Raw genomic sequence first — 23,285 nt, 5'->3', positions numbered from 1 at the left:
TTTGTTTGTTGAAAATTTTTCATTTTAACCTAATTAGTAAAATAAAATACCATGCTAAAAAGTGTTTATAAAGTAATATTATCATTGGCAAAATCGTTTTAAATATCATATTGTTTTGTTGAAATTAATAAATCCATTATATGAAAAATGGCTCTTGGCTAGTTGCTTGCAGTTTTTTAAATATAGTTGTTTCATCAACAGATTCCATTTTGTAGATTAAGTAATCAGAACTATATGGTACAACCAGCTAGGCATAGTGGTACTCATCTGTATTCCCAGCCCTGGGGAGGCAGTGCTAGAAGGATGAAGTACATGTGAGGACAGCCTGGTATACACAATATATCTAGGAAGAGAGCCTGTCTTAAGACACCCTGGGGATGTAAATCAGTTGGGAGAATGCCTGCCTAGTGTGGACAAAGTCCTGGGTAGACCCTCATATTGCATAAGCTAGGAGTGGTGGCACATACCTGTAATCCTAGAACTTGAGAGGTAGAAGCAGAAATGTCAGGAGTTCAGGGTTACCCTAGCTTCGTAACAAGTTTGAAGCCAGCCTGGGCTACTTGAGACCCTGTCTTACAAATAATTAAAGGCTATAAAAGAGAAACAAAGGCAAAGAAAAATGTAGTACAGCCAGGCAGCATAGGCAGCCTTGCAGAACCTTGTCTCAATGAAAAAGCAAAACACAGAACAACCAGAAAGAAGTAACAGCAATTTACTGATCATTTTTTAAAAAAACTCTTTTTGCTCTTTACCCCATTACTTTTGTGAGATGGAAGGTGGTACTTTAAAATGATGTTAGACCAGGGTTTTGTTTCTTTTTCTCCCTTTTCCTTCCTCTCTACTACTAGAAGATTCTTCTTGAAGGAGCCTTTTTATAGATTTAGGTACAAAAAGAAGGGATTTTGATCTAGCTCATTTGTATTGAAATAATTCTTACTTGTTCAAAACAGAAATTAAAGAAGCACATAAAAGAAAAAGAATAATGAAAGAACGATTTAAGCAGGAAGAAAGCATTGCAAGTGCAATGGTAATTTGGATCAATGAGATACTGCCCAATTGGGAAGTAATGTAAGTAAGCAGATTTTCCAGAAGTTTAGTGTGTCTCCAAATATTTCATCTTTTCCAAGTCTATATTATCACTTCTCAGCATGTATCTTATGCTGTAACTAAATTTTACTATTAACCATTGCCTGAATCGCCTCGTGTTTATCTCTAACCCTTCATGAACTCCTGTCTCTAATGCATCCTCTTCTTACTGACCATCCTCTGTGCTGTTAAAATTTTACTTGTCCTCTGGAACCCATGGGATATGAACTGACTCAGGAAACTTTTAGTCTTCTCAATTACCATTTTTCTTAATTCTAATATAACACTAATTATAAGAGATTCATCATTGAAAGAGCTCATTAAATAGAAAAATATAAGGTATATTTATCAGATGTTAAAAGTGTTTCTAAAGTTGAGTATGATGGTACATGCCTGTAATCCCAGTAATCTGGATGCTCAGACAGGAGGATTACCATGAATTCAGTGCCAGCCTGTGTAATGTAGTGAGTTCCAGACCAGCTAGAACTACCTAGAGAGACAGCATCTATAAATAAATAGATACATAAGAAACATAAAAACAATAAAAGGTATTTTTAAATGCTGTTCTCTTAAGTGAGAAAATACATGAAATGCAATCTTTCCCCTGTGAAAGTCCTGTGATACTTTGAGGCTGATATTCCTCTTGCCTTTTTTTTTTTCTTCCCCTTTTTGGTCTCTTCCTTTTTTACAGTATTTCTACATGTTTTATCTTCCCTCTGTACTAAAGAGTTGAAGGATACCTTCTACAATGTATGTAGAACATACATTGACAATTTGTTAAATATTGGAAATGTGACAGACACAGTAGTCCCACTTATCTACACTCTTATTTGGAAAGATTTGGTTACCTGTGGTCTAAAAGTAGAAAATTAACTAATTGAATATAAATAGAAAATTGTAGAAATTAAAACTCAGAAGTTTAAATTGTATGTTCTTCTGAGAACCTCAGTGAAATCTATTCTGCACTACTTTGTCCTGGCCATAAATCATTCTTTGTCCAACATTTCCATGTGGTATACAAGACCTGTCCATTACTCACTCAGTGACATTTCAGTTACCTGAGCTGCTGTCATAGATTGCAGAGCTTCTGTTAAGTAACTCTTCCTTTACTTACGTAACAGTAGGGATCCTGTGATCACATTTGTCAAAGAGAAGCTGTAAAGGACTTCCTTTATGTAGAAGTACCCTAATTTATGTAACATTTATTATAGTATATCCTTTTATTGTTAGCTATTTTTCATCTCTTATTGTGTCTAAATTATAAATTCAACTTTAACATAGTTACATTTGTATAAGAAAAATCTCTATAGAGTTTGGTACTATTTGTGGTTTTGGAGTTTAGAATATATTCCCTGCAGATAAAGAAACTATTCTATTGTCTGTGTTAAGGAGTTACATTTGAGTGTTAGTACTTCTATAAGGCAGTTATATTTTTACTCACATTTATCTTATTCAAGGTTATCTAGCTCATGGTTGGAGAAGCTAAGTGTTTTGCTCAAGGTTATACAATGAGTGGCCCAACTAGATTTGAATCCAAGTGAACTACTGCTCCTTAAAAACTAGGGGCTCATCCAGGCCTCACTCATAGTAGGTTCTTTGTGATTTTAGTTTTGGTACTGAACTGGCAGTTCATTTTATGTCCTTTTTATTTTTAATAATTTTCCATATAGTTCTGATTTTCTGGTTATATCTTAAATAAGTAACATCTGTCTGGGGCCATTCTCTTTGATTCCCCGCAGTCCATCTTAGAGGCTTTTACAGCCCTCAGGCATGAACTCAAAGGAAAGAATGCATTACATACTTACCTCTTTAAGTTCTTAAAAGTCATCTGGTGACTTGGCCGTAGGTAAACCAGCTTGCAACTAGGATTTTTGGTATAAAAAGTAACTTTTTCCTTTTTTCTCCTCCTTTAATTCTAGGCGTAGTACAAGAAGAGTTCGAGAATTGTGGTGGCAGGGATTGCCCCCTAGTGTTCGTGGGAAAGTTTGGAGTCTAGCTGTAGGAAATGAACTAAATATCACTCCTGGTTTGTATTCTATATTCAGTTATTCCCACACATACAAATTATCATCTTCAGAGTTTTATAAATCATGTTAGTAGAGTTGCCATTTAAAAGACACTACCATATATGTCACTTTCACAGCATGTCTCATGGCCTCCCAAACTTTGTAATAGTTAATGAGATTTTATATATCATTATATACGTAAGATTTGCAGGCTTTTTCCTCTAGTTTACAGCTATCACAATAGTGTTCTTGGCATCAAATACTACAAATATAGATGATGTAAAGCTTGTGAGCGTCTGTGTAGTGAGGAGTAAGTACACACAGGAGATGCTAGGTTAGCACCTGGACGGACTGACTCCATCTGTGTTCAGACAGTGTACTGAGGGAACTTGATTTGATTTTTTTTCCTGCTGGATGTGTATCCAAACCAGTCCCTTTATTTAGAGTTTGAGTATTTTTTCCCTCAATGTTTTAAGTTAACAAAATCATGGGTTTCACCAAGTTTTTGTTGTGTTCTGTTGTTTAGATTTTATTTTAAAAGCTTGATAGCTCCGTCCTTTAGCGCTTAGGAGGCTGCGACAGCTTTGCTGCAGTTTTGAGGCTAGCTGGGGCTCCACAGTGGGTTGTAGGCCAGACTAGGCTACAGTGTCTATAGAACCTGATAATGATGATGATGATGATGATGATGATGATGATGATGATGATGATAAAATTTAGAAAAAAAGAGACTTTCAAGAAATTGCCTTAAGTCTCTTAAAACCTTGACAAATATTAAAATGCTAGAGTCATTTTGATAGTTAAAGAAAAAGTTTAAATAGAATTAGGGTAATACCAAACAAAATATTTTTTTTTTAAGAAGTGGGCATGACACATGCCTATAATCCTACCAGTGTAATCTCAGCACACGAGGCCTAGAGACAGGAGGATCAGAAGTTTAAGGTCATTCTGTCTACATAGTTGAAGGGCTACCTGAGATTGACTCAAATTTTTTTCTAACAAAATATGTGGCAATCAGCTTGTGTGATAGTGTTAATCCTATATAGTTAAGACAGTTAACTATAATACCGCAGGAGACTTCCATCTCTCTCTCTCTCTCTCTTTGGAAACTCCAATCTCTTAATAGCAGAAGTAATATATTGTATGGCTGGGGGTATAACTCTGTAAAGTGCTTACCTACCATGAATATGGCTTGGTCCCCAGCACTGCATAAACCAGGTATACCTGTAATCCTAGTGCTCAGAAGGTGGAGACAATAGGACCATAAACTCAAACTACTTAGTGAGCTCAAGACCAGATTGGGCTACATGAAACATTTTCTCAAAAAGAAAAGAAAAAAGAGAAAAACAGAAGAGAGAAAGAAAGAAAGAAAGAAAGAAAGAAAGAAAGAAAGAAAAGAAAGCAAGCTGTGTAGGCCATGAGATAGCTCAACTCAAAGCATGCAGTGCAAACCTGATGACCTGAGTTTGACCCCGGGAAGTGGAAGGAGAACCCACTCCACACAGCTGTCTGTCTCTGGCCTCTACACATGCCCAGGACATATGTTTCCCCTATAATAATAAGTACACTTTAGTTAAAAAAAGAAATCATTGATCTATCTATTTCAGCTATAAGAATCTACTAGAAGGCAATACATGGAATTGGGCTCAAAAGTTTTTTGACAAGGATGTTCATTGCTGTAGCTGACATTAAATGAAATTGGATAAAATCATAAAAATCCAGATGCCTGTGGGTTTTTTTGTTTTGTTTTGTTTTGTTTTTGAGACAGGGTTTCACTGTGTAGCCCTGGCAATCCTAGAACTAGATCTATAGACCTATAGACCAGGCTAACCTTGAATTCACAAAGATCTGCCTGCCTCTGCCTCCTGAGTGCTACGATTAAAGGAATGTGCCATCACTGCCTAGCTAGATGCCCATTTTTAATCATTACAGTGATATCAACTGTAAATATTACAGTTATTTGATTTTTAAAAGTTGATTTTTCACCAGATGGTGGTGGCTCACGCCTTTAATCCAGCACTCAGGAGACAGAGGCAGGTGGATCTCTGAGTTCGAGGCCAGCCTGGTCTACACGAGCTAGTTCCAGGACAGGCTCCAGAGCTACACAGAAACCCTGTCTTGAAAAAACAAACAAACAGACAAAAAGTTGATTTTTTTCAACCAGAGGCAAAAGCAGGAGGATCTTTGAGTTTGAGGCAAGGTAGTCTACACAGTAAGTTTCAGGCTAGCCAGGGCACACAGTAAGACCCTGTCTCAAAAAAAAAAAAAATTCACAAGTACCATGTAATGAACATTTAAAAAGTAGAAATGGAGTTTATTAAGATATGTTAATGTAGATTAGGCCCAGGGTTAGAGAAAGGTCCTCAGGAAAAACGTAAGACACTCAGAGCACAGGTGTAGGCTCTTCTTAAGAGAGCCACAGAGCATGTTCATTTTATTTTTAAAAACAAAAACTTGCCAGGCTCTGGTGGCCCAACTGTTTCATCCCAGAACTCAGCAGGCAGAGGCAAGGGGATCTCTGTGAGTTCATGTCCATCCTGATCTATAGAGTGAGTTCCAGGACAACCAGGGATACACAGAGAAACCCTGTCTCAAAAAAAACAAAAAAAAAGAAGAAAGAAAAAGAAAAGTTGGGGTTGGAGAGAAGGCTTAGTTAAGAACACTTGTCTTCCTTGCAGAGGACCTAGGTGGCACAGGTGTATAATTCATTAATTATTGATCCCTTATTTGTATTAGTTTTAATTGTGAAATTTAAAACAATAGAGAATATCCGCTAAGAGTACGGGCTGTAAAGCTAGGTAGGTTCACATCTGGTTCCACCGCATGTTAGATTGTGACCTTGGGCAAACTACTTACTATCTAAAAGTCTTTTGTTTGTTTGTTTGTAAAATGAGGATAAAATCATTAGCTGTACCAAAGAATTGTTCTGGCTGTTCATAATATGAGTATTTCCCGTGACGGTGCTCTTTGTTGAATGTCTCTATCATCATTTTCCCAGAATCTGAGACCAAACCCTGAAATGAGAGTGTTCTCCATTTACGTGTAAGGCACCATCCTTGTCCTGGCTTTAAGCCTGCTTCCACCTTTCCCTTTTGGATTCAATATGAAACTGAGACAAAGGTCTCTTTACTGGGGATATTAATTATAAATCTTGGGAAAGTTACCTTTTAGATTTTTAAAAATTAGTTACCACATTTTTCTTACTAGATCAATTTTTGTGATTTCAATCAATGTGAATGATTTGTCAGCTGGAGCCCTTTCTTCTTCCAGGACAGCTTACAGCTGGGTAAAGAGGGAGGGAGACTGGCATGACAACAGTTTGAAATTGTTAAAAAATCGATGAGTTACTAACCGACAACCTCAAGCAATTGTATGCATAAAATTTTAAATTGCAGTTACCTCTTCTACCAAATCATTCATGGATTTGGGCATAAGTATTTTTAACTTTTTATTTCTTTTAAATTTTATTTTCAAGTAATTTGTAATAATGATTAGTAAATTGAAAGGGAAATTGAATTATAAAATATGTTTGAAATACATATAATCAGTTACTTTTAAAACTGAGTCTTGACAATCTAAGAATACTTGTGATAGTTGTCATACATCGGAATATTGTGTTAAAAAGAAATAAACAAAAAGTCTGGGGATTTAACTCAGTGGTAGAGTCCTGGCCTTAGGTTCAGTCCCCAGCAATGCAACAAACAAACAACAACAAAAAACCATCCAACAACAATTGTGCCTACTCATATATAACTTCTAATGGAACAAGGTAAAATGAGAGCAATATATATATGTCATCACTTTGGTTTTTTTAAGATTTATTTTTATATTTTTAATTATGTGTATGTGCTGTCTATGGGAATATGCATGTGAGCACAGGTGTCCATGGAGGCCAGAGGTGTAGGACCCCTGGAGCTGTAGGTACATGTCATTTTGAGTTGCCTGACATGCGTATGGGGAGCTGAAATTGGAACCTATACACGAGTGGTAAGCGCTCTTACTGCTGTGCCATCTCTCCAGTCCCTGAGTTTTTAAAACTGAGGATATATAAAAATCAGATGTGCACATCTTCACATTTTGGAGTAGTTCATAAGAACGTTGCTAAACGTAGTTACATCTTAAAGAAGGAAATTTATTTTTATTCCATGCTGTTTTGTACAATTTGTGTTTTTCAGAAACCATTTTTGTGTTTTACAAATAGAATTTTTAGTCCATACCTTTAATTCCTGCACATGGGAGGCAGAAACAGGTAGACTGCTGCGTATGAGGCCAGCCTTATCTACAAAGCAAGTTCCAGGATAGCCAAGGCTACCTCTTGAGAACCTATCTCAAAAATAGAAAAGATTTCAGAAGATGCCAGGCTGGTGGTGCACATCTTTAATCGCAGCACTTGGGAGACGGGCAGGTGGATCTCTGAGTTTGAGGCCAGCCTGGCCTGTAGAGTGAGCTCTAGGACAACCAGAGCTACAGAGTGAAACTTTGTCTTAGAAAACAAAACAAACAAACAAAAATAAACAACAACAAACAAACAAACAAAAAAGAGAAAAGATACCAGAGCCTACAAAAATGACTTATTTAATTATTGGTAGGGTATTATTTTCTCTAATTTACAGATAAAAAGATTGAGTTCTAGAGTAGTTAAGTAAGTTTCTTGAAATCCCAGAGGTAATAATTGGCAGAGTTGGAATGCAGTCTGGGTCTGACTCCCCAAGTTTTAGCTTTAGTTTTAGCCAGTTTGGCTGTTGACCCTCAATTCCTAGAGTTGGCAGGAGACCCCAGGATGACCTTACTCTTGTGTCACGTCATAAAGAATTCTGATAAAGGGAGTTTGCTTCAGTTTACCACATTTTTTTTTGTTTGCTTGTTTTTGTATTTTGAAACAGGGTCTCTCTGTGTAGCTTTGGAGCCTGTGCTGGAACTAACTCTGTAGAGCAGGCTGGCCTTGAACTCAGCTGTCTCTGCCTCCCGAGTGCTGGGGTTAAAGGGTTGTGCCACCACCGCTCTTTCATCACACTTTTGATACCTGCTTATAGTGAAAATAAAAATGTGAATTTATTTCTTTTGTATTATTTATGAATTTTTGTTTTTCTTTCCAGAACTGTATGAAATCTTTCTTTCGAGAGCAAGAGAACGGTGGAAGAGCTTCAGTGAAACCAGTTCTGATAGTGACATTGAAGGTATGAGGGTTTCCAAATGAGAATTTCAAAACCCAGGTCCTGAATATAGCACTGGAATTTCATATCATGAACCAGATTTAAGTACAGCACCTCATTTCAGTAGATGATAGTATTCCGAGCTGTGGAAAGGGAGACAGGCTTAGAGTAGTTAGTGAGTTAGAAGCAAGAGGCTGAGCTGTCAGGTCTGTTTGATCCAGTGACAAGTCAAGTGTTTTCAGACCAAGCTGTTAATAAAGACTCATGTTTTCCACTCTCTGAAATCATCTTTCTTCATCCACTGACCTTAGTCCCTAGTAATCCACATGTAGTTCTTACTGGGATTTGCCTTGTTCTTTGTTCATTTAATTCAACCATAACACCCTTACCTCTCTCTGCCTTGCCAGTTAGTTAGTTTTCTTAACCATTTTGAAGAATTTTTTCCTTGTATCAGTTTATTAAATTTAGACAAATTTATTTAATTATCTTTTGAAGTCTGATAATGGAGAATCATTTTCCTAATTCTTTTTTTTTTTTTTAAGATAGGTTCTCATTCAGTTCAGTCTGGCCTTGAATTCACTGTATAGCTGAGGATGACACTGTACTGATGTCCTGCCTCCATCTCCCGAGTTCTAAGATTATCTGTGTGAGCCACTATGTCCTGTTTATGTGGTGGACATTTGTTGGTGCTGGGGATTGAACCCAGGCCTTCATACATGCTGAGCATGAATTCTAAGCTATATTCTCAACCTCCTTTTCTTTCCTTCCTTCATCCCTCCTTCTCTCCCTCCCTCCCTCCCTCCCTTCCTCCTTCCCTCCCTCCCTCCCTCCCTCCCTCCCTCCTTCCTTCCTTTTTTCCTTTTGTCCTTTTTTTGTATTATATCTACTGTGTAGAAAGCAAACTCACTGAATATGGTGGTGCACACCTTTAATCCCAGCAGAGGCAGGCAGGTAGGTCTCTGTAAGTTCGAGGCCAGTCTGGTGTACAAAACATGTTTCAGGATAGCCAGAGCTGTTATACAGAGAAACCCTGCCTTGAAAAATTTAAATAAATAAAAAAGGAAAGCAAACTCTTGCCTGTAAGTAAAACTCCAAAATGTATCTTTCAATAAAGAAACAGTATTTATCTCATAGTGGTTGTCTATGAACAACCACTTTGCAAAATGCTGTTTTCAGTTTTAGAAAGTGACATTAGGAAAAGGAAATATTACTAAGTGGTCAGAGTAAAGACTTGATTTTGAGGGTCTTGAAGGAATCGTGTTGAGATCAGTCAGCTATTATAGCTATTTGTGAGGAACTGCAAATGCAAAGGGAGTGAAGATATGTGAAATTTTGTATTAGCAGGATCTCAGCTGTTGCATTATTCTTTTCATTTATTTATTATTATTTTTATTTGAGATATATTCATTTATAGCCCAGTCTAGCCTTGAACTTGCTGCCTCTGTTTCCAGAGCACTGGGATTACAGGTGTATATCTGTATATCCCCATCCCTGACTCAGTTTTTATGAAGTGCCAAAATTATACAAATTAAGATCGGAAATGTCAACATCAGCAACAAAAGGGACAGGTGGTGGTGGCACACACCTTTAATCTGAGCATTCAGAGGGCAGAGGCAGGTGGATCTCTGTGAGTTTGAGGCCAGCCTGGTCTACAAAGTGAGTTCCAGGACAGCCAGGGCTGTTACACAGAGAAAACAAGCAAACAAACCAAAAAAAATCAAGCAAACAAAAAAATATCTAAAACTGAAACTCGGTGGTTGAAGAACAATTGCTCAGAGCCACAAACAAAACAGAAAAGAAACAACATATATGAAGTAAAATGGCATGTGTCTGAGAGTAAGGGTAATACACCTTTATCCCTACACTTTAGGGGGTCGAGGCAGGAGGACTGGGTTCAGGGTCATTTTCAGCTGTGTAGCCTGAACATTAGAACTTTTACAAAACAAATTGTACTTCACAATGAGTTAATTGAATGTAATAGAGAATTATGCCAGGGCTGTCAAGATGGCTTAGTGGAAAAGGCATGTACTGCCAAATCTAAGGATGAATGTGATTCATGTCTCCCATATGATAGGAGAGAACCAACCAAGGTGCAGCAGGAGGGAGAAAGAGAAGAAGTAGACACCATGTTTTCTTGTCTGTGGTTGGAGGTCTATAATCCCAGCACTTAGAAGGCTGATAGAAGTTTGATAGAAGTACTGATAGGAGTTTGAGGTTAGCCTGGGTTACAGAGTGAGACCCTGTCCCAGAAGGGAAAGAGGACTAAAGATGTAGCTCAGTAGACAGTACCTGCCTAGCATACACAAGGGCCCATGTTTAACCCCCAGTACCACACGAACTAGGTATAGTGGCACATGCCGTAATACTAGCACTCAGGAGGGTACAGGCAAGAGGATCAGGAATTCAAGTCTACATGGGGAATTGAAGTTTGAAGCTAGCCTAGGCTATATGAGAGCCTGTCTCAAATTTCCCACACAAAATAGAAAAGTCGGAAACTGGCTAGGCAAGATGCTTGCCTTTTAATCCCAGCACTTGAGAAGCAGAGACAGGAGGATGGCTATTAATTTGAGGCCAGCTGGGTGACCATAGTGAGTTTCAGGACAGCTGGAACTATATAATGAGACCTGTTTCAAAACCAAACAAACAAGAAAAAAAACAATGCTCGGGGTGGGGGAAGAGGCTAAGTCCTAAGTTCTAACAGACTATTCAGTGTTCTTGCACATTCTTAATTATTCAGCTTTTCTACTTATGTTAACATATAGCAATGCCATTGGCCTCTACTTAAATTTATTTGTTTGGTAATACAGGTTTATCTGTTGCCGACCGAGAGGCTAGCCTGGAATTAATTAAGTTGGACATATCCCGTACATTTCCATCTCTCTACATCTTTCAGAAGGTGAGGTTTCCCAGTCAGTTTTTAACGGCTGTTTTATTTTATTCTTTCAATACTTAATGGGACAAATTCTGTAAATCCATAAGCACTATTTTTTATTTTATTTTTTGATAGAGTCTCACTATGTATCCCATATAGAGCAGGTTGGTGTAGACGTCACAGGACTCACCTGCCTCTGCCTGCCAAATGCTGGGATTAAAGACATGAGTTACCATGCCAGCCCACATATTATTTCTATAATATTTATTTATTTTTATTTTACATGCATTGGTGTTTTGCATTCATGTATGTCTGTGTGAGGGTGTTGGATCCCCTGGAACTGGAGTTACAGACAGTTGTGAGCCATGTGGGTGCTAGGAATTGAACTTGGGTCCTCTGGAAGAGCAGCCAGTGCTCTTAACCATTGAGCCATCTCTCCAGCCCCCAGGTTTTTTTTTTTTAAAGAAATAAATATTTTTAAAATTTGAGAAGAAGCCAGGCATGGTGGTAGATGGCGTTAATCCCAGCACTCAGAAGGCAGAGGCAAGTGAATCTCAGCCTGCAGCTACATAGTGACACCTTGCTTTAATAAAACAAAAGAAGCTTTGTTTTTAGCAGGAATGGAGAAATGGCTCCATGGTTAAGAGAAGGACCTGGGTTCAGTTTCTAGCCTACAACTATGTCTAACACCAGTTTCAGGGCATCTGACTCCCTCTTCTGACATCCTTGGCACCAGGCATATATATACAGATAAAACACTCATATGCATAAAAAAATAAAAATTAAAAATAATGTGAGTCTTTATATAAAAATGTAAAACTAACAAAAATTAAAGCACTTGTTTTCTATAGAATAAAACACATTGTAGTTATCATAGCACATATTTATTATATAGTAGGAACTTACATTTTTGTTATAGTTAATTTTTATGCTTGAATTAATAGATTTACCTGACAAACTGTTAAAATATAATACATTGGTTCTAAGTTGTTTAGAATTACCACTGAAGTAGGAAGAAATAGTTTACTTTTATATTTATTTTTTACAGGAACTGGCTATCTTTAATTCTTAATATTAAAATCCAAGGAAATAGTTTACGTATAATACAGTCTTTGTGTTGATAATATTTTTACTTTTGGTACCAGTGAGATGGTTCTGCAGGTAAGGGTGCTTGCTGCCAAGCCTGACAGCTTGAGTTTGATCCTAGGAACCCACATAGTTGGAAGGAGATAACCAATTCCTGACATGTATTTACCTACATATATGCATAATAAGTAAATAAATGAAAAAAACACTGGAGCTGGAGAGAAGACCCCACAGTTAAGATCAGTTGTTTGCTCTTCTAGAAGACTCAGATCTTATTACTGGCATCTTTGTGGTAGATCATAGCTCTCTGTAATTCTAATTCTGGGGAATCTGCCACTCTCTTCTGGTCTCCATGGACTTCATGCACACACATTGTCCACAGATATACATGCAGGCAGAAAACCTATACATGTACATTTAAAAAAGGACTATTGGAGCTGAGTGTGGTGGCACACACCTTTAATACAGCACTTGGGAGTTTGAGGCCAGCCTGGTCTGCAGCGTGAGTTTCAGGACAACCAAAGATACACAGAGAAACCTTGTCTCAAAAAACCAAAGGGGAACCCAGTGGTGGTGGTGCACGCCTTTAATCCCAGCACTCAGGAGGCACAGGCAGAGGCAGAGGCAGAGGCAGGTGGATCTCTGTGAGTTCGAGGCCAGCCCGGTCCACAAGAGCTAGTACAAGGACAGGCTCCAAAGCTGCAGAGAAACCCTGTCTCGAGAAAAACAAAACAAAAAACAAACAAACAAACAAAAAAAAAAACCCGGGGGGGGGGCAAGAGTAAAGAAAAAAATTACTATTGCTATTAAAATTACTGACACAACTCAGTATACCTGGTTGACTTTTTGTTTTTTAAAGACAGCGTCTTACTATGTAACCTCAGTTGTCTTGGAACTCACTATGTAGATCACATTGACCTCAAACTCATAGTGACACCCTGCTTTATTGGCATTAAAGTTGTGTGCTTCATGCCTGGCCACTTTTATTTTTTTCTGAAATTATACAGAGTGAATTGGACTTAGTATAAGAACATGTGCATGCATATGCAAGGCCATAGTTTCTATCTTCATGTGTATATAAATAATATAGAAAAAATTTAAATAGAAAAATAATCTATATTTATCATATTATACCTTAGAAGTATTTAAAATTGTTTGTAAATTATAAGTTGTAATCAAGTGAGTATATTTGACTTATTATTTAAGATCAAACTTTTATTAATTCTGAAAACATCTTGATAAATGCATGTAGAATATTTTTATAGTGATTAAATATTCTAAAACTGGTTAGAGAATGCTACAGTTTTTTTAATTTTAGTTTTGCAGTTTTTAATATTTCATGAGCATTAACCTAGTGATACTTACAATTTCAAATTTTATTCCTCTTTCCTAAGGGTGGTCCATATCATGATGTTTTACATAGTGTCTTAGGGGCATATACATGTTACAGACCTGATGTTGGTTATGTAAGTATTTGTTTCAATCTGTTTTTTGTATATAAAAATCTTATCTATACCTATCAAGACTATGTTGTATTAGATATTTATAGACACATTATCTGTAGCTTTATCTTTTGAGCTTATTGCTTTACATGAAGAGGAAGCTTTCCATCTCTTACCAACTACCGAGAATAAAACTGGCTGCGCGTTAACACCTCTGCTGTCAGTGACTGCTTCCGCGTTAGCACCTCTGCTGTCAGTGACTGCTTCGGCTTGTCTCCCTAACCATCTTTTCTCTGCGCGTTAACACCTCTGCTGTCAGTGACTGCTTTGGCTTGTCTCCCTAACCATCTTTTCTCTGTGACTGTTCCTCTGTTGAATAAATTCTTTGCATATTCTGCTAGATTGGGGAAGACAAGTTACCTGTTGATACAGGATAAAGGGAGGAAAATTTCTCACTTAGTACAATGAACCAACTCTGCATTTTCGCCCTACTCCTCAACTTGAGAATGTCTCCCAGCGTCAGTTCTTGAGCCAGACACGATTCTCTGGCTCAATGACTGTTGGCTTTTTCTCCTGCAGACCTTTGTTTCAGCATTTCCACTTGTTTTAGTTAGAATGCTAAAATGATGTTTACATCATTTACACCATTTGTAACCTTTTCCATTCTCTCTGTCCTCCCAAGGTAATATTTACATTTCCCTTAACTGTCATGTTGGATTTGGGGAAGAAACAAAGAAAATTTGAGTGTCCAGTGTTTAACTAGAAGTTATTGAACTTTCATCTTCTCTCCTTTCATTTAAAGAACTGTAGAGATTCCATTGCCTGGTACAACTTTGTTCTGTTTTATATTAATTTGTATATTTCCAGAGAAATAGGAATAGATAAAAAAAATATTGAAAATAGAGTGATGTCTCATACCTGTAATCCTCTCACTTAGTAGCCTGAGACAGGGGGATTGCTATGAGATTGAGCTAGTCTTAGCTATATAGTGAGTTCCAGGCTAGCTTACTCCAATATGAAATCTTATCCCTTTCACCCCCAAGAAAGGAAAGAATGAATCAGTGCAATGTAGTAATATTAGTGAGCGGGAATCCATCTGAAGTATGTTACAAGGGAATGCAATAAGCTGGAGATAGCCGAGCAGTAGTGGTGCACCTTTGTATAGATCCAGTACTCAGGGGGCAGATACAGGCAGATATCTGTGAGTTCGAGGACAGTTAGTACAACAGAGAGAAACCATCTTGATCCCCGCCCCCCCCCCCCAAAAAAAAAGAAGCTCGAGATGGTGATTATAGACAGACGTTTTAGAATATTTGGTTGGGAACAAGACACATCCATTATTGCAGTTACTCTCAGGGGACTCTGTGTGTATGTCTATTATAGGATTCTTGACTATGTTTTTAATTAAAGAGACGTGTAATTACTTTTTTAAGAATAAGTATTTATTCATTATGTATAGTGTTCTGTCTGCATGTATGCCTGAACACCAGAAGAGGGCACCAGATCTCATTGCAGATGGTTGTGAGCCACCATGTGGTTGCTGGGAATTGAACTCAGTACTACTGGAAGAGCAGTCAGTGCTCTTAACCTCTGAGCTGTCTCTCCAGTCCCAGTGTAATTACTATACAGATAACTCACTAGCTATTTTATTAAGGCCTTTCATAATGTAAATGAATCTTTTTCTAAGTGTCTTCTATTCATTCCATTATAAATGTTGTATTCTGTATGGGCTGTCATTTCTTTGTTTAAGCTCTTTTCATTAAGGGATTTTTTTTTCTCCATTTTTTTTCTTGTGGTTTCCCCACAAGTTCAGGCTGTTTCAAGTCCCACAACTTCTTTCTTAGAATTTTAGCAATTTATCCATAGCCTCTTTTATTCTTAGTTCTTTGTATGCTACAATGTGAAAACAATCACTTAATTTTCATTAATGTGTAACTTTGAAAGAATTTAGACTAAGAAGAAATAATTAGATGGTATACTGAGATAGGCTCTTAGAGCAAATAAAGGCTGGCTTAAATTTTTTTCTGACTTATTAAACCCTATCACATGACCAATAAATTAAAATTAGGGAATTTCACAACTATTATAGTTTGTTAGTACTTGCTTTTATGGAGGGGGGAGAAATCAGTAAATTCTTAATATCAATTTGTAAATTTTGAGGAGGGTAACTAAACTCTAGAATTGTTTAAATTCATTTTTATTTTCCCTTCCCTTTGAAAGGTCCAAGGGATGTCCTTCATTGCAGCTGTGCTCATTCTCAATTTGGAAGAAGCAGACGCCTTCATTGCATTTGCAAATCTCCTAAATAAGCCATGCCAGTTGGCCTTTTTCCGAGTGGACCACAGCATGGTATGAACATCTAGGATAGATTGTGTTTGCCTATGTTTGCATATGTTTCTGTACTCTGAATGTCTGCTTAGAATAAAAAACATAGAAGGCAGAGATAGTCTAATAAAATGGATGAAGATTTTATTGAGTGGCAGTTTTAGGAAAACTTGAAGCAACTCAGAAGAGTTGCTAATAAAATTTTTATTAATGTTAATGATTTTTCTTTTTGTAGTAGGTTATTTTGTAATTTTATTGATTTTATTTCCTGTTTATAGATGTTGAAGTATTTTGCAACATTTGAAGTATTCTTTGAGGAAAACCTGTCCAAACTATTTCTTCATTTCAAGTCATATAGTCTTACACCAGATATATACTTGATAGATTGGTAAGTCACTAGTAGACATAAATAACAGTAAAAAGGAAATAAACTATAACTTTCTCTGTTCTTTTAGGGAATATAGTAAATCTGATAGATGAGATTATATGTGCAAAAGAACCTTTCCCTTACAAATAGAAAAAGTCCCACATTATATAGGGACATATTTAAAAACAGACTGGAGCCAGATGTGGTACATGCCTTGAATCCCAGTACTCCCGAGGCAGACATAACAGGATCTCTTTCAAGGCCAGCCTGATTTACAAAGTTGAGTTCCAGGGATACAAGGAGAAATCCTGTCTCGAAAAACAAAACAAACAAAAAACATAGACTGGTTTGAAATAAGTTTCTGGGTTTTTGTTTGTTTGTTTGTTTGTTTGTTTGTTTTAATAAAAGGAAATAGGAGAGAGCCATAGAAATTGCTAAGTGGTTAAAAGTACTTTGTGTGGTGTGGTGATGCAGTTCTTTAAAAAAAAAAACAAACAAACAAACAAAGTGCGTGCTATTGTTGCAGAGAACCTGAGTTCATTTCCCTACTGGGGAAATGCTTGAGCAGCTCCACAGCCTGTAACTACAGCTCTATATAATATATGCAGATATATAAAATATTTTTAACATAAAATTATATATATGTATGTATGTGTTTATTAAAGTCTTTTGCAAAGTAGAGGAAAGAGAAGAGAATAGGGGCCTGGGAAGATGGCTCAGCATGGGAAAGCACTTGCCACACAGTCTGATGTGATTTTGACCCCTGTAACCTATATAGAAAGCCAGATGAAGTGGCACATATCTCAGCATTCCGGGGGTAGCATGGGAGGCGGAGACAAGAGAATCCCTGGGAAGCTAGCTTAGAGTAATGAGTACAGCAGCAGAAGCAATAGAGACCCTGCCTCAACAAGGTGCAAGGCAAGAACCAACTCCCAATAGTTGTTCTCTGACATCCACATGCACCATGGCAAACATGTGCATGCACACACATGCACACATGCAGTAAATAAATTCTTTTTTTCAAAAAAAAGAGTGTAGTAATATCTTGAAATGTAGTGAATTGTAGTGATGGATTATCTTATTTAATGCCTAGCATATATTGATATCTCAGGGAAAATATAGTTGTCATTTCTTTATTCTTAACACAGCAGAGATATATTATATGGTAATATTTCTTTAATAAGATGTTTTTCAAAGCTTTATCCAAAGTTCTGAAAGAGGCATAATTCCTTGTTTAGATGCTAATATTTATTTTCTTACTTCCAGGATATTCTTTCTAATTTTGAGGGTTTGTGTGGTAAGCAATAGGCAGTTGACTTTAGTATCACTGTGAATTTTGATAAGAAGTGGAGAATTTAGGACGGGAGAGATGGCTTAGTGTTTAAGAACACTGGCTGTTGTCCCAGAAGATCCAGGTTCAACTTCCAGCAACTTCAGGGTGTCTGTAACTCAAATCCAAGGGAATTGGATGCCCTTCTCTAGCCTCCTCAGGCACTACATGAACAGACATACACACAGGCATACTCCTTAAACTTTTTTTTTTTAAAGTCTCTTAAAAGTGGAGGTTATGAAGTTGTCAACAGTAAGGAGTAGTTATGGAATTTTATTTTTGAGACAGGGCTTGTAGTCCAGGCTGGTTTCAAACTTCCTTGGTAGCTGAGGATGACCTTGAAATTCTAATCTTCCTACTCTACCTCCCAAGGGTTAGAGTTTCAAGCGTGTGCCACCATATTCAGTTTATCCTGGGAATGATGCCCAGGGTAGCTTACATGCTAGGCAGGTGTTCTACCACCGACCCTAGGCTAGCTGTAAACTTTAGTGAAGAAAAATGAGTAAGCAGATAATGACCTTTACCAAATAGGATGCCTTCCTAGTCACTGGGCCTTTTTCATTTCTCTTCCCTGATATATTCTGATTTGCTTCCTCTCTCTCTCTGCCCTCTCCCTCCCTCTTTCTCTTTCTTTCTCCACCCACCTTCCTCACCATTGCTTTGGTTATTCTCCCTCCCTCCTCCCCTTTTCCCCTCCTTCCCTTGTTGCTGGTTTGGTTGACATGTATAGCGCTGAGATTAAACACACAGCCTTGCACATGCTTGCAAGCTTCTCTAGGATTAAGCTGCACCTCAAGTCTTGAACATTTTTTATATATCTGACACTGTTTTGAACCCTTGATTAATCTGGGTATAGTAGTGCATGCCTGAAGTTCTAGCTCTTGGAGAGGCAGAGGTAGGAGGAGCATGAGTTATAAGCAGGAGCCTGGCTATATAGTGAGAGCTTGTCTGCCCCAACCTCCAATAAATACATAACAACCAATAACAAGATGAGAAAATGACTTTACTACTTTAATTTTCAAAACAGCCCTAAAATAGGTAATATAATATCTTTAGTCTGCTATGATGAGGAATCTGAGGCATAGCAAAACTAAATATTATGTTTAGGTCATATAACAAAGATGGAAATTAGAGATTCAGACTCAAGCATTCTGGTTTCAGAACTCCATGGCTCTTGTCATTATGCTATTCCACCCCGTTTTATCCCAGACTTCATCTCCATGTAAGGTTGTAAATTTACTTAACGTCATTACTTATTAACTTATCACTATTCAAGTTTAGAGAACAGACATTACATTGTGTTTGTCCTTTTATCCCTATGCACTTCTTCTTCTGTAGTGATGCTTGATGGGGTGAATAAGTAAACAGTTGAGTAACTGTCTCTCCCTGACTCTAGGATCTTCACGCTGTACAGCAAGTCACTGCCACTTGATCTGGCTTGTCGTGTCTGGGATGTGTTTTGCAGAGATGGAGAGGAATTTTTATTTAGGACTGGATTGGGGATTCTCCGGCTATATGAAGATATACTCCTACAGATGGACTTTATTCATATAGCACAATTTCTCACCAAATTGCCAGAAGATATCACATCAGAAAAGCTTTTCAGCTGTATTGCAGCCATTCAGATGCAGAATAGCACCAAGAAATGGACTCAGGTATTTTTTTCTAACTTTTTTAAAAATTTATTTTTTAAAACTATCTTTTCTCATTTTACATGCCATATCTGTTTTCCACTTCTTCCCCTTCTCCTGCTCCCTCCACCTTCTCCCTCACCCCTTTTTTTAAACTTTTAATAGTTAAAATTATTTATTGATGCTTTGTAAAACAGTTATCTATATCACAAATGTTAGTCTTAAACTAAAAAATAATTCTTGGCTTTAAGATGGAAGGATTTAAAATGACTTTTTCTTTTATAAATTTACAGCTTTATTTTATATAAATCCTGTAGTATTTTAGTGAATTGCCACCTACAGTAATCACTCACCAATGCAGTCATGGGGTTACTTTGATATTTCAAACAATTGTATTAAATATCTGCTATGAAACTGGCAAGATGATTCAAGGGTAAAGGTTCCCACTGCCAATATGACTACCTGAGTTTAATCCCTGGGTCCCACATGATGGAAGATTCCACACATGCACTATGGCACATGCATGCTAATGCACTCACACATACCCTTGGGTCCTACATGTTGATGATTGCACTGTGGCAAATGCATGCTGATGCTAAATAATACCTTAGCTTAATTCTTGGGTCCCACATGTAGATGACTCCACACATGCACAATGGCACATGCATGCTAATTCACTCACATATACCATAGATAGATAGATAGATAGATAGATAGATAGATAGATAGATAGATAGATAGATGAATGTAAAAAATGAAGTACCACCCAAAAAACCCCATCTGCTGTACACTAAAAGCTTGTAACAGAAAGAATGTAATATATGATATTAGCTTTTTGTTGTTTTGAGTCAGGGCCTCATTTAACTCAGGCTAGACTTGATCTTACTGTATAGCTGAAGATGACCTTTGTCTTAGTCAGTGTTATATTGCTGTAAAGAGACCATGGCAACTTTCTTAAAAATAAAAGGCATTTAATTTGGGTGTACTTACAGTTTTAGAAGTTTAGTCCATTATCCTCATAGTGGGGAGCATGGCAGCACTCAGGTAGACATGGTAGCTGAGAATTCTACATTTGGATTTGTAGGTATCAGGAAGAAAGAGACACTGGGCCTGGCTTGAGCCTTTGAAACCCCACAACCCACCCCTAGTGACACACCTACCTCCAACAAGGCCATACCTCCTAATCTGTCCCAAGTATTCCCATTCTGGGATGACCATTCAAATATATGTGCCTGTGGGGGCCATTCTTATTCAAACCAACACAGTCTTGAACCCATGATCCTTCTGTTCTGGAATACAGCATGTGCAACCACACCCAGAGATCCTGGCTTTCAGATGCTTAGTCTTGTTAGGAGAAACATATATACTGGTAAATGACATAAAGTAAGGATTATCATTTAGTCCATGAATGACACATCTGTCTTTTAAAATCTTAGTTTAATTGCCCTTGAAATAAAATATAAAAATATTGTCCCAGTTATATTAAAGTAATTTCAGTTGATGAAAACTGGAATTTAATTATATTCAGTAAAACTGGGCTTTTAAAAGTAAAGTAAAGGAGAGGTGGAGAGATGGCTTAACAAGTAAAAGTTCCTGCTGGCAATCTCTAGGACCCATGTGGCAGAAGACAACCAACTCATGCAAGGTGTCTGCTGACCAAGGCATGTACACATACTCACATACACAACCAATGAATTAATAAACTATAGAAACAAAAACAAGAAAAGTCAAAGCAAACAAACAAAAAAACCCCAGGAAATCTAAGAAAGTAGCATATGCCTGAAATTTCAGCTGCTGAGGGGGCAGCTAAAGGATCAGCAGTCAGAGGCATCCTCTGCTGTGCAGCAGATCAGAGCCAGAGCCAGCGCGGGCTGTGAGACTCTGCCCTTAGAAACTGTAAGCAGGGATGGTGTGAGGATTTTAAATCTCTTTGTTTCGTGCAATTTGCAGGTCTTTGCATCTGTAACGAAGGACGTTAAAGAAGGGGATAAGAACTGCAGTCCTGCTCTGAAGAGCTGACATTGGAGTCAGGGACAAACTGAAATGCAAAAGCTAATTTTGGGGCAGTTTCTTGTTTGATGCTGATAGCATGGAAAGAAGTGCTAGAGAGAAGAATCAGAGCTGCAAAACTGCTGGGTTGAACTTCCATGGCTGAAGGAAATGAAATACGTAATTTATTGACAGTATTAACAAAAAAGTACCTGGAAGAGCCATTTTTCACAGGAAAAGGCTTAGATGGCCTTTACATACTCCTTAATTTGGAGTGAATACTTTAAATGCAATAATTTTTAAAAAATAGTTTCAACAGAAACTTCAATTTTTTTTATATTTTTTCTTTTTTAACAATTACCACAAACACACTTCAGGGGTCAGAATAGGATTGTTAAATCCTACTTTAACCTCCAAAAAAGATAGGATACATGTATTATCTCCAGTTCGGGGCGTTTGAAGCTATTGTAGACCAATAGTAAGCATCTACATTGTATGTTATTGAAGTCACTGTAACTCCTGCTTACCATATCATAGGCTAGGGCAGTTCTGACCCTCTTAGACTGGAAATGTTGGTGGGACATTGTTTCTTGTTTTGTTTATGGTGTTTCCCACAGTGTTGTGTCCCTTTGCTTTTGAAGAGAAATTCTTTCTCTAAGGAGTTTCTATTACAGAAGAATTTTAGCCTTTTTGTTTCTTGTCTGACAAATTGTTAGGTAGTAACTTAACATTAAAAAACTAACTGGTAGAATGAAAGATCTTTTTGCACTTTAGTGGACTGAAGACTTGACTTTGAGAGTAAGAATAAAAAAGCAATGAATTCTAAGAGTTCTAGATAACACACTACTTACAAGACTTGAATTTTTTTAGTTAAAATCCATCTTCTATCTATAGAAACAAATTTTATTAATTTCAGTTTGAAATTTGAAATCTTACATAGCTAAGTCTAAGACTTGTGAAACTCTATGCATATTTTTTCTAATTGATGGGAATAATAGTAAAAGTAATTTTACCTTTTTTCTTAGTCTTTTTGATGGCATCTCATATAAATTATTAATCATTGGTAAACTGGCATTAAATTTATTATACTTAATTTTTGAACCTAACCTAAATCATTTGAATTATTATGGGTCACATCTGTACAAAATACTGTTTGGTTACTGATTAGATTTATACTGTTTTGATGTTGCAATTTGGTTTGAAATAACATAGAAGCACACATTTCAGATTCAGTGGTGGACAATACATATATATATATATATATATATATATATATATATATATATATAGACTAAAAAGCCAGAGATTCTTCCTTATGGTATAATAAATTGCCTAAGGAATATGGGACCAGAGGGTGTCCATATATTTTTACCCTATGGGTTGATCATTCTAGCCTCGGGAACCCTGAAGAGTTAACTCCTATCGAAGGGGCTGGCTCCGTGAAACTGGTAGTGTTATAAAATACTGAAGGAGTTTTTAGAGTCTTAATAGGTTTTAGAATGAGCTTTTAACTCTTGTGACTATGCCTTGATATTGGTGTCCTCATAAAGGGCACATAACCTCTGGCAGAAATCTCTGAATTTATACCACTTGGCCTGGATTTAATTTTACTTTCAGGTATTAGTTTCCTGAAGTTGTCTTATGTTCTATATTTCTTCTTTTTACCTTTTTTATTGTACAGTTTCTTTACCTTCCAAGTATAAATGTGTATATAAAATGTAAATATAAGAAAGTCACTAAAAACCACTAGTAACAATTACTATGAAAATAAAACTTGTAAGCAGAATTATGACAGAATGAGTCTTCATTATTTTAGTGCTATCAGGTTTAGTCAATATCTAGAAAAAAAAACAGACTAACTTTTTTTTCTGTGGGTCAGGTTTCTTCTCTAAGGAATTTCTGAGGTTGTCAGTACTTTGAGCCTTTCAGAGAAACTGACATACTGTACTGTATATTCTTTCCCTTTGGGCCACATAAACAGGTAATATGTAATACTCACAT

The 23,285-nt window shown here is 37.0% G+C and overlaps 1 protein-coding gene across 2 annotated transcripts in view; it reads left to right on the top strand.

The window, feature by feature from the left end:
• Tbc1d12 (TBC1 domain family member 12) overlaps positions 1-23,070 on the top strand; it is a 65,532-nt gene extending 42,462 nt beyond the window's left edge. Inside the window, exons 5-13 of one of the 2 annotated variants that reach the window (XM_085693845.2) lie at positions 951-1,068; positions 3,006-3,112; positions 8,186-8,266; positions 11,050-11,138; positions 13,595-13,666; positions 15,863-15,991; positions 16,246-16,355; positions 19,061-19,319; positions 21,246-23,070. In XM_085693845.2, coding sequence (XP_085549971.2) covers positions 951-1,068; positions 3,006-3,112; positions 8,186-8,266; positions 11,050-11,138; positions 13,595-13,666; positions 15,863-15,991; positions 16,246-16,355; positions 19,061-19,319; positions 21,246-21,314 — 1,034 coding nt within the window. In that variant the 3' untranslated portion in view covers positions 21,315-23,070. The remainder of the gene's footprint in view (positions 1-950; positions 1,069-3,005; positions 3,113-8,185; positions 8,267-11,049; positions 11,139-13,594; positions 13,667-15,862; positions 15,992-16,245; positions 16,356-19,060; positions 19,320-21,245) is intronic. The other variant, XM_085693846.2, reaches the window with a different exon arrangement.
• Positions 23,071-23,285: the final 215 nt, after the last annotated feature.

This window comes from Myodes glareolus, chromosome 7 (genome assembly GCF_982192425.1).
Source record: "Myodes glareolus chromosome 7, mMyoGla1.1, whole genome shotgun sequence".
Lineage (NCBI taxonomy): Eukaryota > Metazoa > Chordata > Mammalia > Rodentia > Cricetidae > Myodes > Myodes glareolus.
Note: the sequence above shows the minus strand (reverse complement) of the source record. Positions and strands in the feature narration are given on the sequence as shown.